The 15,897-nt window shown below is 37.4% G+C and overlaps 4 protein-coding genes across 4 annotated transcripts; 1 reads left to right on the forward strand and 3 right to left on the reverse strand.

Moving 5' to 3' along the window:
* Nucleotides 1-97: 97 nt before the first annotated feature.
* On the reverse strand, nucleotides 98-1,171 carry LOC115624158 (trypsin 3A1-like). Its single transcript, XM_030518754.1, has 3 exons — nucleotides 1,102-1,171; nucleotides 440-1,032; nucleotides 98-382 (listed from the first exon to the last, which is right to left on the reverse strand). Exons 1-3 carry the CDS (start codon nucleotides 1,169-1,171, stop codon nucleotides 227-229), a joined length of 819 nt encoding a protein of 272 aa, XP_030374614.1. The 3' UTR covers nucleotides 98-226.
* Nucleotides 1,172-1,348: 177 nt separating this feature from the next.
* Nucleotides 1,349-2,249, reverse strand: LOC115623910 (chymotrypsin-2-like). Its single transcript, XM_030518465.1, has 2 exons — nucleotides 1,671-2,249; nucleotides 1,349-1,613 (listed from the first exon to the last, which is right to left on the reverse strand). Exons 1-2 carry the CDS (start codon nucleotides 2,247-2,249, stop codon nucleotides 1,452-1,454), a joined length of 741 nt encoding a protein of 246 aa, XP_030374325.1. The 3' UTR covers nucleotides 1,349-1,451.
* A 456-nt stretch (nucleotides 2,250-2,705) lies between these two features.
* LOC115624100 (chymotrypsin-2) lies at nucleotides 2,706-3,755 on the reverse strand. Its single transcript, XM_030518690.1, has 3 exons — nucleotides 3,662-3,755; nucleotides 2,997-3,598; nucleotides 2,706-2,932 (listed from the first exon to the last, which is right to left on the reverse strand). The coding sequence occupies exons 1-3, from the start codon at nucleotides 3,753-3,755 to the stop codon at nucleotides 2,777-2,779; spliced, it is 852 nt and encodes a 283-aa protein (XP_030374550.1). The 3' UTR covers nucleotides 2,706-2,776.
* A 5,495-nt stretch (nucleotides 3,756-9,250) lies between these two features.
* Nucleotides 9,251-10,006, forward strand: LOC115624231 (C-type lectin 37Db-like). Its single transcript, XM_030518847.1, has 3 exons — nucleotides 9,251-9,311; nucleotides 9,419-9,486; nucleotides 9,547-10,006. The coding sequence occupies exons 1-3, from the start codon at nucleotides 9,254-9,256 to the stop codon at nucleotides 9,931-9,933; spliced, it is 513 nt and encodes a 170-aa protein (XP_030374707.1). The 5' UTR covers nucleotides 9,251-9,253; the 3' UTR covers nucleotides 9,934-10,006.
* The last annotated feature ends 5,891 nt before the right edge of the window (nucleotides 10,007-15,897 follow it).

A 15,897-nucleotide genomic window follows, 5' to 3' on the forward strand; every position in this document is an offset into this window, starting at 1 on the left:
TTTTATGCATTACTAATCTGATTTGTGCATTATACTAGTTGATCTGCAACCTTTGAATTACAAGTAGTAGGCACCACATTTTCAGAGAACATCAGAGTTAGTTTGTGAATATTTTATACAAATGAGAACAAATTTATACAAGTTGCGAACAACTTTCAAATCAATCCTTATTAAAAATGGTTCACAACACATTGATTATGAATCAGTAGTGCCAGTATTTACACATCTAGAGTTGCTTTTGTATCCAGTCACTGAAAGCGGAGACCCTGGTGTAGACATCTGGGGTGATGGACAAACCACATATTGCCAGACCATAGGCGACGACTCCAACTTGGTGTACTCCTTTGCTGGTTTTCATCACCAGTGGTCCACCAGAATCACCCTGAAAGGAAAACGAACTCAATAGGCTGCTCCGACACTTCGCCCCAGTTCCACTTACAGTGCACACTCCTCTAAAGAGGCCCTGTGCGCATATGTCCCTCTCTGTTACTTTAGTCATAAGTCTAGCGCGGCACTTCTCATTTGTTATGGTGGCGTAGTTCATGCGCCGTAGACTGTTGGGATATATGAACTGTTCTAAAAAGGGTAAGGATATTGCGAATCGTCGACCCCAGCCGGTTACTGTTACGGACACATTGCCGGGTACGAACTCTTTCCCTTTTACCGAAATCGGTGCAATTGTATGATTGTTGTACTTAAGTGGGGGATCGATGCTGAGCACTGCTATGTCGCTGGTGTCCAAAGCCGTGTAGTCGGGGTGGGTGGTACAATTCAGAGCCTTCGACCTGTAACCGGTGCGATCGTCTAGGTTTCGCACACCCGCCACTACGGTCATACGCGTCACATTCAAACCTTGGCAGCAGTGAGCGGCAGTCAGTATCCGATTGGGTGCTATGATCGATCCACCACAGAAATGCGTGATTCCCCGCTTTGTTTGGTACTGCAAGGAGATCTGATAGGGCACATATTCGTTCTGTGGGACCTCCGAGCCACCAACGATGCGTGTCAACTCATCCGAGCTGGGCTCACCCTCTATCAAGTGGTGGATGCGATGTTACGATTAATTGCGAAGTTATAGAGACGTTCCGGTTTATTACTTACTATTCGAGCTTGTCATACTGCCAGGCAGCAAGGCCACTGCTATAAATAAAAGCCTTGCAAGAGCGTTCATTGCTCATTCTCGAATGCAGATAGTTACAATGTAATGATAGTGAGTTACTTAACATGGGTTCCGTATAATTCAGATTTGCTTTGGCATCGACAGTTTTATGCATTGCTAATCAGATTTCTGCATTATACTACTTTATGATCCGTAATTTCTAAATTAGTTGACACATTTATCTTGTTTTCGCAAACATTTAATGGAAATATGGAGAATTTATTAGCCAAGATATGGAAGAATTAAGAGGAATTGATTGGAAACATAATTATATATTTTATTTTCAATATTTTCACTGATTGATTTGCTTCTGTATCCAGTCTCTGAAGGTGTAGAGTCTAGTGTAGACATCGGGTATGAGGAACAAGCCACATATCCTTGGAGCATAAGCAGCAATCCCAACTTGCAATAACCCCTTACTAGTTGTCATGACCAGTGGTCCACCAGAATCACCCTAGAAACTTAACGTGTCCAATACGCCGATCGTATACTTCACCAGAGATCAACTTACCGCACACGCTCCTTTCAAGAGTCCCCGCACGCAAATTTCTGTGTCAGTCACCTTATCCATACCCCAGTCCCGACACTGTTTATTTGTAATGGTGCTATAGTTCACCCGCTGTAGAATTTTGGGGTACATGAAGAATTCCAAGAATGAAATGGATATTGGAAAGCGTAGACCCCAGCCGGTTATTGTGACAGACACATTTCCGGGCACGAACTCTTTCCCATTCACCGATATCGGTGCAATTGTGAGATTGTTGTAATGAAGTGGAGGATCGATGCTGAGCACTGCCAAGTCGCTGGTGACTAATGATTTGTAGTCAGGATGGATGCTACAGGTCACGACTTTAGATCGAAAACCTGTGTGATCGTCGAGGTTTCGCACTCCCGCCAGTACGGTCATGAGCGTCACATTCATATCTTTGCAGCAGTGAGCGGCAGTCAGTATGCGGTTGGGAGCTATAATGGATCCACCACAGTTATGTATGATTCCCCTCCTCGTTTGGTACTGCAAGGAGACAAGATAGGGAACATGCTCATTCTCTGGTACTTCTGAGCCACCAAAAATGCGCTGTAACGCATTCATGTTGACCCGACTTGCTATAGAGTGTTCGATCCTTCGATTAGTTGCAAAGCCACAGAGATGTTCCAATGTACTACTTACTATTCAAGTTTGCAATAGAGTAAGGCATTGAGAGCGCTGCTATAAATAAAAGTCTCGCTTGGACCATCATCTTACGGTCTCTAATGCTCAACGCTCTAGTGTGTGGCTTTTAAATTTTTATTTTATTTATTTATTATTATCGTGTGAAAATTGAAATTTCACGGTATATTTCTGTGGCTCCCTTTGTAGGCTATGAATTACTATTACAACACACAACGTTGAATAAATATTTGAAAAAGTTACGCTCACCAATTGAAATTCACCACACCTGCACTCGCTCTCTCTCGCTCTATCTCTCGCTCTGCGAGCACGTACGAACTAGTTTCTTCAAGTAGCTTGGCCAAGTGGCGTCGTTTCAGTTAATGAAGTAATTATTTCATTGGCGTAAGAAACAGATATATTTGGTTAAATAAAGCTGGAAATAGGTCTGTTATTTATTTATTCTTAGTCTAGGCCATGCGTTCCTGTATCCAGCTATCGAACATCGAGACACGTGTGTATACATCGGGACTATTGGAGGCACAGAATGCCGTACCATAGGATACTACGCCCACCTGCTTCAGACTGTCGCCATTCTGCATAACCAACGGACCTCCAGAGTCGCCCTGCAATTGTTAAGATGATCTTAGCCGTCTCGCACTACCCTATAACTACTCTGTAACCACTCACGTTGCAAGCACCCTTGCCGAAACGTTCCAATGCACAAATCTCCGTATCTGTGAGCTGAGTCATGGTCCTTTTGCATTTATCATTGCTCAGGGTTTTGTAGGAGAGTCGTTGGAGGCGCGTTGGATATTTGGCGAAAGGTCCGTTGCCGAAATGAAATACGGAACCCCAACCGGTGAGCACCACCGGCTGATCGGCTCCCACCAACTCAGTGCCACTCACGTCGATCTTGTCCACACGCTTGCCATCCAATTCGAATGGTGGCTCTATTTTCAGTATCGCAATGTCGCTGGTGACCAACTCCTGATAGTTCTCGTTCATCTCATAGGAGGTGACTTGGGAGCGATAACCCGTGCTGTCGTTCAAGTCCCGGACACCGGCCACCACGCTAATCCGACTGGCATTCTGTCCATTGACGCAGTGGGCGGCCGTCAGCACACGGTTCGGCGATATTAGAGAGCCACCACAAAAGTGTCGTTGCTGGCCTTTACGTGTGAGATACTGCATCGAGACCTGGTAGGGCACATACTCGTCCTCCAGGATGTCGGAGCCGCCAACAACTCGCTCCTGCGAATTGGCCTCCATTTCCTCGAAATACGCGTCCACTGCACGGACGACAGAAAAACAATTGTCTCACATACTTTATCGGGTACCTATGGCCGACTTACGATCAATTACTGTGCCACTCGGCTTGGCATTGCTCACTTTTAAAGCCAACACCGTACCGAACACTGCTAGCCAAACGAACTGGACTGTCTTCATCGTATCCCAAGAACTTGTCTGTTTTCTAGCGGTACGAGTTGGCTCTTTATATACAATGCATTGGACTCAAATAGTGCAGTTTTTCAACTCATTATCATTTTATCTAGTTGCACTCGATGGGCGGTAGCTGTGGGTGGGCTGGCCGCATAGAATGGGTAACAAGGTCATTCACACATGTGATAGCAGCCCCAGAAAAATTCCAACATGTTGAAAATTTCCAACAGCTGGTAAAAAAGAAGGTTAATAATACATTAGACGCACAACGGTAGAAAACTACCAATAGCGTAATGTGTAAAAAAGCTATGGTCAGACTGACAAAAAGCTTTGCAACAAATAAAAATTAAGCCCTGAAATGAGACATTTTTCCTTTAGAAATTTTACTGATTTTTCTTAAGAAAAATTTTTTTATTCAATTTTTGCGCAAATTTAGCTGAAATCTAATATTAAAAGCTGAAAAAGTAAGGTTAATAATACATTAGCTGGCTTGACAGTCTATTTTTCTACCAATAGCGTAATGTGTAAAAAAAGCTATGGTCAGACTGACAAAAAGCTTCGCAACAAATGAGACGTTTTTCTTTTTTATTTTATTGATTTTCTTTAAGAAATAAGTTTTTATTAAATTTGTGCCAAATATTGCTGAAATCTGAAATTAAAAGCTAAATTAAAAGCTGAACTCTTAGAGACAGTGCAATTGTTTCTAACATTTTTAAAATCTTAGCTTTTTTATAGCTTTCATACTTTTCGATAAAAACAAGTATATGCAAAAGTTTTAACCAAAAGCTTGTGCTTTGCAGGATTTAGGAGAACTTGCATGCCAAGTTTGGTGACTCTAGAACCTTACGTTCATACAGACAGATGGACAGCCGAACGGACAGACGAACATGCTTAGAACGACACGTCTTATCATGTTAATCAAGAATTCAAATACTTTGTGGAATCTGCTGCTCTTTTTTGTGGCAGTTAAAAAAACTGGCCAAGTTAAGAGGGAGAAGGATCTCTCGGGTATCTGAATATATAAAGATATTAGAATATTGAAATTCGTGAACTTTCAACAATTATATGTAATACTGAAATTTATTCTTTTAAATTAAATGAAGGAGGCGCTGCCGCATTTGACAAATTTAAACAAAAATATTTATAAAGTTAGAGAAGGTATAAAATTTATTAAATCCTGAAATTTATGAAATGTTAAAATGATGATTTTGATGATTATTCAAAATAAGCATGATTGAAATCACATATTATTTTATTATTTAATCTTGTTAAAACATCAGTTAGTATCATCATAACATATAATCTTTCTTATAATTGAATTCCTATGCGAACCAATCTATACTTTCAATTTATTTCAAATTATTTCAATATCAACATTTTTTAATATAGTTTCATATTAAACCTATTAATCCAGAGGTGGAGCTACAATATGAGCTTCGGGTAATCGTAAATGAGCTAAATTAATGTTTTAACTAGAAATGCTAAAACTAAAAAAACTATTGATATACATACATATATAATAAATCATAATTAGATTTATCATTTTTTGAAACCAGACCTATGTATCTAAAAAAAATTGCTTAAATGACAAGTGTGTTTATTGCAATAAACTTTATTTGAATCACGTTTTTGTCTACCTTTATAAATTTATATTTTCAGATGGGATGTGTATAAATAGTCCGTTGCGATTCCTTTTAGAAGACGAACCTTGATTGCTTTTGGGTGGTGCTTTGTTTTTTTATTTTTTATTCTTTTCACACATGCTCACAGGTAGACCGACTGATGATCAGACAAACAGACAGACAGACAGACAGATGACTGCAACTGTCAATTCCTGGGAATGACGCCTACGCGCTCAATTGAAGCGACACGAGCGAGTCGGACTCACAAGTGGCACAAGAAGAGACTCTCCATGGTAGTCCCGAGGCAGTGCAATGCAGTTGTGCGGTTTTAATCAACGTATCATTTAAATATTCCGATTAAAACAACGAACGCTCCCGGCGGCCCGAATGACTCAGTTGCCAGCTAGTTGGGCAGCAGGCATTTCTTTTAATTCATTGCTGGAGCACACGGAGACAGAAGACAGACCTGGCACCTTGGAAGCCGGGCAGACACGCAGACAGCAGACGGCAGACAGCAGACGGCAGACAGGAGGCTTGCTGCTGGCAATCAACACCTCGGTATGCGGCCTGCACTCATCCTGCCTGTCTGGGCCCTGCCCGTATCTGGCCAGCTCACATGTTCGATGCAAATCAGCTGCCGTTGCCGTTCCGTTGCCGATGCAGTTGCAGTTGACTTGACGTCGTCTGGTCGGTCAGTTATCTGGTCTATTTCCCGACCAGGGCGATGGCGATGGCGTTGTACTTGTATGTGTCAGTTCCGGCCTGATTGCGTTCAGGCTAATGAATCATTTCGAGACTGGGCTTATATGTCTCTTTTTTTTTATACCCTCTACTCTATGATTCAAAAGTCTTGCCAAGAAGTTCGTTATATATGTAAAGGGCAGAAGGAGCCTCCGTAGGCTCATATATCTAAGGAGTATGATCAGGATAAGGAGTCGTATCGATGTAGGCAAATTCATTTGTCCATTCATCTGTCTTCCTGTATGAACCTAGTTAATGTTTATGCCTTGACTGGGTTAGCGAATTAATCCATATGCTGGTAAAGTTTATGAGCAACTTTTAATACTTGGTTGAATTATGTTATCTAGCTGACATAGGGAAGATCGGTGCAAAATCTCTCGTTACACTAAAAACATTTATGAGCCAAAAGAAGTAATTGCGTTTGTTATTTAATTAGTTCTTATATCCTGTTTCTGATGTCTGAAAGGTCATACTAGAAAGCCTGAAAGAACGAAAATGACACAAATTCTTGATTTCGCCATGTTCGTCTGTCGGATCGACCGTCTGTCTGTATGAACCTCGTTAAAGTGTAAGCCATATAAGCTGCAGACACCAAACTTGGCGGGGACATGTTTCTTATCAACATGAAGTTGTAGTTTGAGTGTATTATATATAGTTTGATAATATGTACTTGAATTATAGTCATATATATAACAAACAACTAGCAAAGAAACAATCACTGCGTTCATTAACTTAAAATTGGTTGTTTCTTTCGATGTTTGAAGAACATTTTGTATCTCGTCTTAAAATATTTATTCCCAGAGACCGCAAATAATGATTATTTTGTTTTTTGAGACTTTAAGAGTTTGTAACATTGAGAAATAACCATGATATATAATTTTAATTTTAAAAATTTAATTAAATTAAGAAATAATCAATCTTTTGTATTTTTATTCAATAACACTTATAATGATTACAGTACCTGTAAAGCTTGTTATGAGTTGGAAAACTGTGGTGTGTTGGGGCCCGTATAGAGTACAAAAACTTCGCCCAACTTGCGAGAACTAGCAAATATTTTAGTTTGATGTGGTGATCGGCGGGCGGACGGGCGGACAGGCGGTCGAGCGGCTTGCAGACTCAAATTAATTATGCACACCTTTTGGATTTTGTTTTGCTGCCTGGTGGGGTCTCGATCTTTGGACTACTGTGTTAATTGTTGGCTGCGGTCTGCGTTCGCTCTGCGTTTACGACCTGAACCGATTTGAACCTGAAATGGCTTTATTATTAAGGCGAAGCACAGGATGTGCATATTCCACTCCGTCTGTCTGTCTGTCTGTCTGTCCGTCTGTCGCTGCCTCAGACACTCGTGTTGTTGCCTGTTGCCTGTTGGCTGTTGGCGCCTGTCGTGTCAGTTTATGCCTCGCTTTTGTTAATTGGACCACCCCGTCGAGGTGCGAGCAGCAGAACAGGACAGACTGACTTATCAGTAGTTGGGCGTATTTTTAGGCTTCGCACATCATTTGCATATGCATATATCAACTCGTGCGCTCATCAACCTTTCAGTTGATATGTTAATCCTGCTGTAAGCTCATTAGATACTCATATTATTGGGGATGATGCGTTTAATCAAAAAATATTTTCATTACAGCCAGTTACAACGTATGCCAAGGAAGCTGTTCTCTAATTTATAATACATATATCGATTTTTCTTTGATGAATTATTAAAGGATATATTACGTTTAATAACAAATAATAAAAAAATAATAAGTAAATTAAATGATGTTCTTACAAAATATATTAGATGTGGAAAAATGGCATTTAAAATACTTTACAAGAAATACTCTTAAATATATTTGATATCGCGATTGTGTCTTAGATTATTCTTACATTCGATTCGTAATCCGAATTTCTTACTTTTTTTGTTTTCTAAATTGAAGTCGACTCGCTATTGGAATTTCAGATTATAAGTTCAGAAATATAAGCAAAAAGTTTATTTGATTTTCACGTCAAATATCTTACATAACAGAGTTCTGAAATATTTTCCAACAATAGTCTCTACGACCATGATTCTAAGAAAGGATTTAAAAGGAATAAAATTTCGCTTGAAATAAATGAATAAGGACGTCTTAAAAAGCAATCACATTTAATAAAAGCCCCAAATAGATTAAAGAAATGTAAGAAACCATGTACTATAGTTATGCAGTGAACTCTTCTCATTATTTTGAAAATGTTTTGAGTGAAAATATAATATACACGTTATCAATAAGAAGTAGAGATACTATTGTATTTTGCTGTTCATTTCAGGCTGAAAGGCACAATTTCTTAAAATCTAAGAAAACCATTGAAAAGAAAAACAATCCATTAGAAATATTTGTGTGTAGAATATGCGAATTTATTTAGTAATTCACTAAAGAAAAGATAAACTTTTAATACCGAGAGAAACCGAAAACGTCAATTCGAAACTCCGATCATCGACAGTAGACATGAGTCCTGTATCTTTAACTATATACTGTATCTTTAATTATATACCTACCATTCCAAATATAGGCTGTTCAAATTTTCATCCCATTGTTTAGATAAACTTTTGAAAATTCGTTTCAAACAATTCGAAAAAAGGATTTAAATTCTTTCCCTGTAAATACCAAGGAATAAAACTTTGCTTGAATAGTTGAAGAAGGACATTTAATAAAAGGTCCAATTAGATGAAGGAATTTATAAAAGACATTTTTAAGATAAACTTTTGAAAATTCGTTTAAGAAAATTGTTACTGAAATTTATTTGTAAATCTTATTCATGTGTCGGTTAAGCGCTTTGCAGGCTTAAGTTAAACACTCCTGGCTAACCATATACTTCCAAAAATGATTGTTGTTATGGCAGAGGATTTATTTTAATGGACTGGAAACGATTAAGGCTAGTTTCTGACATAAATAGTAAAACAGCAAAGTGCCGGCGAATATGCGCCGGTGATGATATCTCCATGCCCTTCAAGCATTTATGAAAAACTGTCCAATCTCCACTTAAATTAGTTTCACTTTACCATTTAAGTCAGTTAATACGTTACGGCTATGCCAATATTTGAGGTTGAAAATGTCATTACATTATGGAGACAAGAATTTCATGATTTATTATAGTCAGATCTTCAGATACAGTGTTGGCGTAGCTATGAAAGTTATATTTTTGGTCTTATGCTGTTTACTTCTTATTGAAGAACGTGCTGCCGGTAGGTTTATGGAAAAGATGATGAGATTAAGAGATTATAGTGATCCTCAACTTAATAAGTTTATTATTTGCTTTTTACAAACTTTTATGGGTTTTTTCGTTTTCTAGAGTGTCCGGAGGGCTTTACTCTAATCAATTCGAATTGTTATTGGTTCCGAAAGGATCCAGAGGATAAGGTAAGCATAAATCGTATAAATTTGACGTTAATAATTATAGAAATATTGAAATTTGATTAGGCGAATTGGTTTAAGGCCGACATGTTGTGCAACAGACGGGGTGCACGTCTGCTTTCCTTCGACTCCTTGGAGGAAATGAACACACTCAGTGATTATATAATAGCTGAGGGCTGTAACACAAATTCAATTGAATGTACTTATTGGGCATCCGCCAACTGTTTAGCGCAACAAGACAAGTTCTTTTGGCAAAGTACTCACAAACGCGTTAAGAAGCAGTTTTTCAATAAGGGCGAACCAAATAATTTATCTGGCGATGAGTATTGTACAGATTTCCGGCATGACCAAGAAAGTAAATATGGCTTGGGCGATGTTCCGTGCACCTGGAGAACACCAAATTTTATTTGTAAGGCCCCCTTAAAGTCGGCCGAGTGTGTTGGAATGGTATAGATAGCTCAGCTCTTTATACATATGAATGAAATGACCAATAAATTGTTAATATTAAAGAGCAAACAAACTTAAATTAAACTGACTGTTAAATTTAGAATTGAACGGACCAACAAAATCAGAAGTAGATTTTTTAATCATATAATATACATATAATAGAAAGAATACAACCCTCGACTGAGAGCAATGGGAAACCAATTGAATTAAGTATGGATATTATTATGAATTTATGTATGGATCTTAAAAAGTACGGATATAATTACAAATGTAATTAAGAATAAAAATACGTCGTAAAAAACATATGTATTTATATTTATATTCTGTGGGTAAGCGCTTATTTAATTAACACAAGTTCTTAATATATAATTACTTGGAATATTTTTATCAACCAGTTTTGTGTTTGAGTTCTTCTCGCATTTTTTTTTTTGAAGCGTTCTTTGCTAGCAATGCCGTTTTCCTATAATATAAGTTTCTCACAATACCCAATAATTCTCAATGACTCTTATTTATTTATTTAATATTTATTTAGATTTTTAATATATCAACAAATAATGCTGTCAATACAGTTTACTAATATTAAGTTATAATTTAAACTTGAAAAAAAGAAAGAAATATGTCTATTAATGCGTTTTCCATTTGGCCAGCTATGAGCCGATTCGCAGCCATATGTTGTCAGAGACATTATAGGCCTACACCACCAAAAAAAAAAAAAAAATAGTAGAGGAGAAAACTTAATTCTACTTAAGATATCTAAGAAAAGTAAGGCAGAAAAAGAAGAAGCAAAATCTTCAAGCCGGTGGGGGAAACTTTGAATGCCAGCATACTTAAGAGTGGGGACCTTTTCAAGGGCAGAGAAGGATTAAGTTCTCCTCAAGCAAACATTTTCATATCCCTGCATGTTTGCGAGCATGTTTTAAAATTAAATTTAGTTAAACAGCGTCTTCAATATTCGTTAGCTTAAGTCCACTCTTGTCATGTCCATTTGTAGCGAAATTCTGGCTAATAAAATGCATTTTAATCATTTCATCAGCAACAACTGCAAAGTCATTGTCTGGCCTTTGTTTTTTTTTTTTTTTTTTTTTTTTTTTGCTGATGTTCATTTTAAGCGGCAAATTTTTATTGGACTCGAAGCCGGGCAAGCGCATCGGTGTTAACAAGATAAGCATCCTGTCAAGCCGGCCGAAGGGGCTCGTCTGAGACGCCATCATTATTATGACATTTTGCTTGATTGCTCGCTCATTCTCGGCATTGCTGGACTTCTTGGGAATTGTGCGTGTGGCCGTATGTCCGCATGTCTGTATGTCCGTGTGGCCGGTCAAGCGGCGGATGGCAAAGATGACCAGCTCTGTAGACATTTTCACTGCAATTTTTATTGCCTGTGCGAGTGCCGCCGCCGCTTTGTCTTTGTGGGTTTTGACTTCATTCTTCATTCCGGACTCTCTTTCTGGCGGCCGGCAAGTCTTCAATGTGATTTATTTGCCGACTCTTAAAGCACAGTCGCTTGTTTTATGTTCTCGTATTTGTATTTGTATTTGAGGTTTCACTTGTGGTCCCTTATACGGTAGCTGGTACATGTGTACGTCTGTATATTTGATTGTCTTAGCTTTTATGTACTACAGATTTATGTTCTACGCTCAACGTACTGCGTATTTCCAATAGGAAGTAGTATAACATGCCACGTTTTAATAAATGTTCCCTCCATCAGCAATTAAGTTGACAAGTACTCGAGGTAAAGAACTAAATAATAAACACACAGCCAAGTGATTATATCGTAACTAGAGCTTTGTCAGATCAGATCAGACCAATAGTCAGCCATGTCCATAAATCCCTTGCAATAGAAAATATGTTGTAGCTAACAATATCATTTAAAAGAATAAACTTTCATTTGCTGCTCTACAATCCTTTCATCATGAGAAAGTGAAAGAGTACCTTATAACCTAGAATAACACAAATCTGTAGAAGTTGAAGGGAATACCAATAACGAAGCGATGAAATCCGCCAGCTCCTATTACTTTAATTGTATAGGGGAGCAATCATAAAACGAAAGAATACTAATAGATATTATACTTGATAAATAATAGCAATAAAATAAATAAATAGCAATCATAAAACAAAAGGATACTAATAGATATTATTCTGGATCAATTGTTCAAATGAATTGCTACACAAATGTAAGAAAAGCCTTCACCAACAAACTGACAAGATATTGCAAAGAATTAGCAGGAGCCCGGAATTTATAATCTCGTTGAAGACTGCTTCATCTGTGAAGCATAAATACAACATTCCAAAACAAAATTAAAACAAAAAGTGCCTTGTACCCTGGAATAACACAAATCTGTAGAAGTTGAAGGGAAAACCAATAACCAAGCGATGAAATCCCTTACCAAGCTGTCATAAAAGGAAAGGATACTAATAGATATTATTCTTAATAAATAGTTCAAATAAATTGCTACACAAATGTAAGAAAAACCTTCACCAACATATTGCAAAGAATTAACAGGAGCCCGGAATTTACTATATATTCTCGTTCTAGGCAGTTGAAGACTGCTTCATCTGTGAGGCATAAATACAACATTCTACAATAATATTAAAACTCAGTCTAAGCATTGGCTTAGACTTATTGTAGAATGTTGTATTTATGCCTCACAGATGAAGCAAAAACTTCTTTACAATTAAAGAACCTGATCTTTTATCACTGTCCCTTCTGGTTGCAGCACAGAAAGAATTAAATACGAGTATATCTTTAAGTTCTATCCACTGGTTCTTTTTCCAGACCATTGATCCATTAATCTGTCCGTCTGTTTATTTTATTATTCCATCAATAGCTTGGAGTTTCTTTCTTATCTGATCTCGGCGTGGAGATTCTATAGTTAGTTGACATTGTTTTCAGGACCTGAGGCTCGCTCTGAGTGGCTATTTTATTATTATTATTTTTTATTCCTATTTACTCCACTTGGGCTTCTAAGGGCTTCTACAAGTTCTTTCCATCTAACTCTATTTCTGGCCGTCTATGTAGCTGTGTCCCATGTGATGTTCTTATGGGATAATTCCTGAAGGATGGTCCGTCGCCAGGTCCATTTCTCCTTCAATTTGTGCTAGCCTGGATGGTTCCTTTAGACTTCTCACGTTACATTGTCCGATTCTTGTCCGTTTTGAAATGCCTATGGACGTCATCGAGGTGGAGCCGCTCTTGGATTTATTTCTCGGCGAATTGTCCATCGAACTGGTGATTGGCCAGATGCGACTTTCTTAGTGGTGGGGCTGTGGAAGAGGCGTCTTGGGCGGTTACTGTTGGTGTTGTCCAGTCTTTTGGTGGTTATTAAATTACCACGACGTTGAAGGCATGTATTTAGGAGAGTTTGTCGAGAGGAGGAAATTGACACATTTTGTCGCATGTTTCATGATTTTATGTTAATATACTTGTACATTTTAAAGATTCAAGCTAAACCCCTTTTCTTTATCGATTATTATTTCATTTGTTGCTATTCAAAATGGCAAACGCTTTCATCTTTAGGCAGCTAATCAACATTTTGTTGCAGCAAAGGTACTATAATTTCAAAGCAGCCTTTACTTTTCATTATGTAGTACGAGTATGTACCTGTTTGTAGTCGTAGCTGCCTCTTTTAACTTTTACACGCGTTGTCTGTTCTACAAATTAACTGGATTTATATACGTGCTATAGTACTTGTAGCTTCTTATACTCTGAAAAAAAAAATATATGTTTGGGACAATTCCAGAAACACTCTCCATAAATTTTCCACTCGCAGTGAGTGGCAATTAATTTTGCACTTGTTTCTTACAGTCAGTGCGACATGGGGAACTACAAGATAGTGTGTCTGAAGTAGGAGAGCTGAACATTTGAAACAAAAATCAGCTTGAAAATTAATTGCATGTTTTGCATAATCAGTAAATTGCTCGTTTATTTCAATACTATACTTAATTTGCAAGGTGCGTGCTCCAAATCCACACACACACACACACACACACACACACACACACACAGACATACACTCGCAGCACATATAAATTATGCCTCCAGAGTTGGATCGGTCCCAGGAATTTGGTGGAAGCGGGCGGTGGGTGCGGCAAGAAAATTCAACAGATTTTTATTTGCAATTCCGATAAGAGATCTCGGCAGTGCACTCCATGGTTACCCACATGCAGATACAGATACGAAACGTGTTGCCGTGGCAATATTTATCGGTCGCGTGAGCTTGTTACCTAATTGATGACAACAGGTAGGCGCTTCTGTCAAGCCCGCTGCTCGAGAATATGATCTGTTTGGGTTGACTGGCTTATGATTTTTTTTCGTGCATGTGCAACAAACAGCGGGCGACAAAAACTTGTCCCACCACTAACTAAGTATATCCGTCCATCTGTCTGTCTGTCTGTCTGTCTGTCTGTATATCTGTTGATCGCATGGCAAGCTACAGAAGTAAGCCAATAGCTAAGTGCAAGAAACCAGTAGCTAAAGGAGACACAGATTGGTAAAATGTCAAGACTTATGCCCTTGCTGCCATGCCAATTAATGCAAGCAGACAGTCGCTATATATTTATTAATTTAATTATTTGTTTATGTCAACAAACATTGACAGTCGATATAAATAGGAGGTGAATATATAAAAATTATAAAAAGCATCTTCTAAGCTAGAAAAGCCCAAGAAGGAGAAATCTAATCAAATTACAATAATTTCTAATTTACACTTCGAATTAATTAAAAACTAATTTTAATAAGAAAAAAAATTTTTTTTGAATCTCAGACCTACTTATTTTTATTTTAGATTAAATAATTGCAATCAAATTTGAATAACTAAAAAGTACTTATTAATAGATGCATTGCATTAAATTATACATATAAATAGATATTAATTGTCAGCAAAGCAAGTCAAATTAAATTAAATTAATTTTTAAATTATATACATTACTTTTTATAGCCTTTATACTAATGACTGAAATGAAATGCTAGATTGGCGGATTTGTAGGCTCTTTGGGCTTCTATTGGCCTTAACTCCAATAATTTGCAGCAAGAGGCATAAACAAGGACAGAATACCAAGGACAAGGACCAAGTATGAATATTTAAGGTAGACAGGGAAGTCCAGCCCGACCTGGATAGTCTATCTAGCTCGCCTAGATCTTCCTGCTACAAGAGTCGGCGGTCGTCGAAATCTGTGGCATACAACTCTGTAAATCCAAATTAGTTATAACTATGTACCTTTCATATCCCTAAGGATTGCCAGTTTTCACTCCAAGTCTAACTGGAGATAGTCACAAATGATATATTCTTTATCATATGACATTCATATGATCTTAACCAAAATAAAAAGTATAATTTCCAAATGCTGTGTTTTTATCTTTCTTAAATTAAATTAAATTAATAATTAATATAAAGATTTTTTATATATGCAAACTTCCGACTCTGTCAAGAGCTTCACTAGTTTATATATTAAACTAATCTAAAAACTACTTGAATAATAACTAAAGACTTATCTTTGTTTCTTTAAAGAGCTGAAATTCTCTCTAGTTTATATTTTAAAGTAATCTAAAAACTTCTTGAATTATAACCAAAGATTTATCTTTGTTTCTTTAAAAAATTAGTTAATAGGCAACAATTAGTGGTATAGGTGTAATAAGATCTCTTAAGTTGTTTCTGATCCATTGAGTATATAGGTATTATACAAGTAAAATCGCTTAAGTTGTTTCTGATCCATTGAGTTTGCTTTCTCAGCTTCCAAGCATGACAAAAACAATCTAAAAATGTTGCATGCTCGACTTTCTTTCATTTAAATTATTGACGAGTAGAGAAGATTAAAATATCTCTTTGCTAGCTCTCTTAAGACTCGAACAAATTTGATCTTGGCCCGAATTTTAAATATATTCGTACACAGACAATGTACAAATTGAAGATCAGTTGGTTGCAGCAAGGTTAAGCAAATAACTGACGTTACACTCTTGGGTTATTTGCTTAA

The sequence above is a fragment of the Scaptodrosophila lebanonensis genome, unplaced genomic scaffold (genome assembly GCF_003285725.1).
Source record: "Scaptodrosophila lebanonensis strain 11010-0011.00,11010-0021.00 unplaced genomic scaffold, SlebRS2 tig00000053-arrow-pilon, whole genome shotgun sequence".
Classification (NCBI taxonomy): Eukaryota; Metazoa; Arthropoda; class Insecta; order Diptera; family Drosophilidae; genus Scaptodrosophila; species Scaptodrosophila lebanonensis.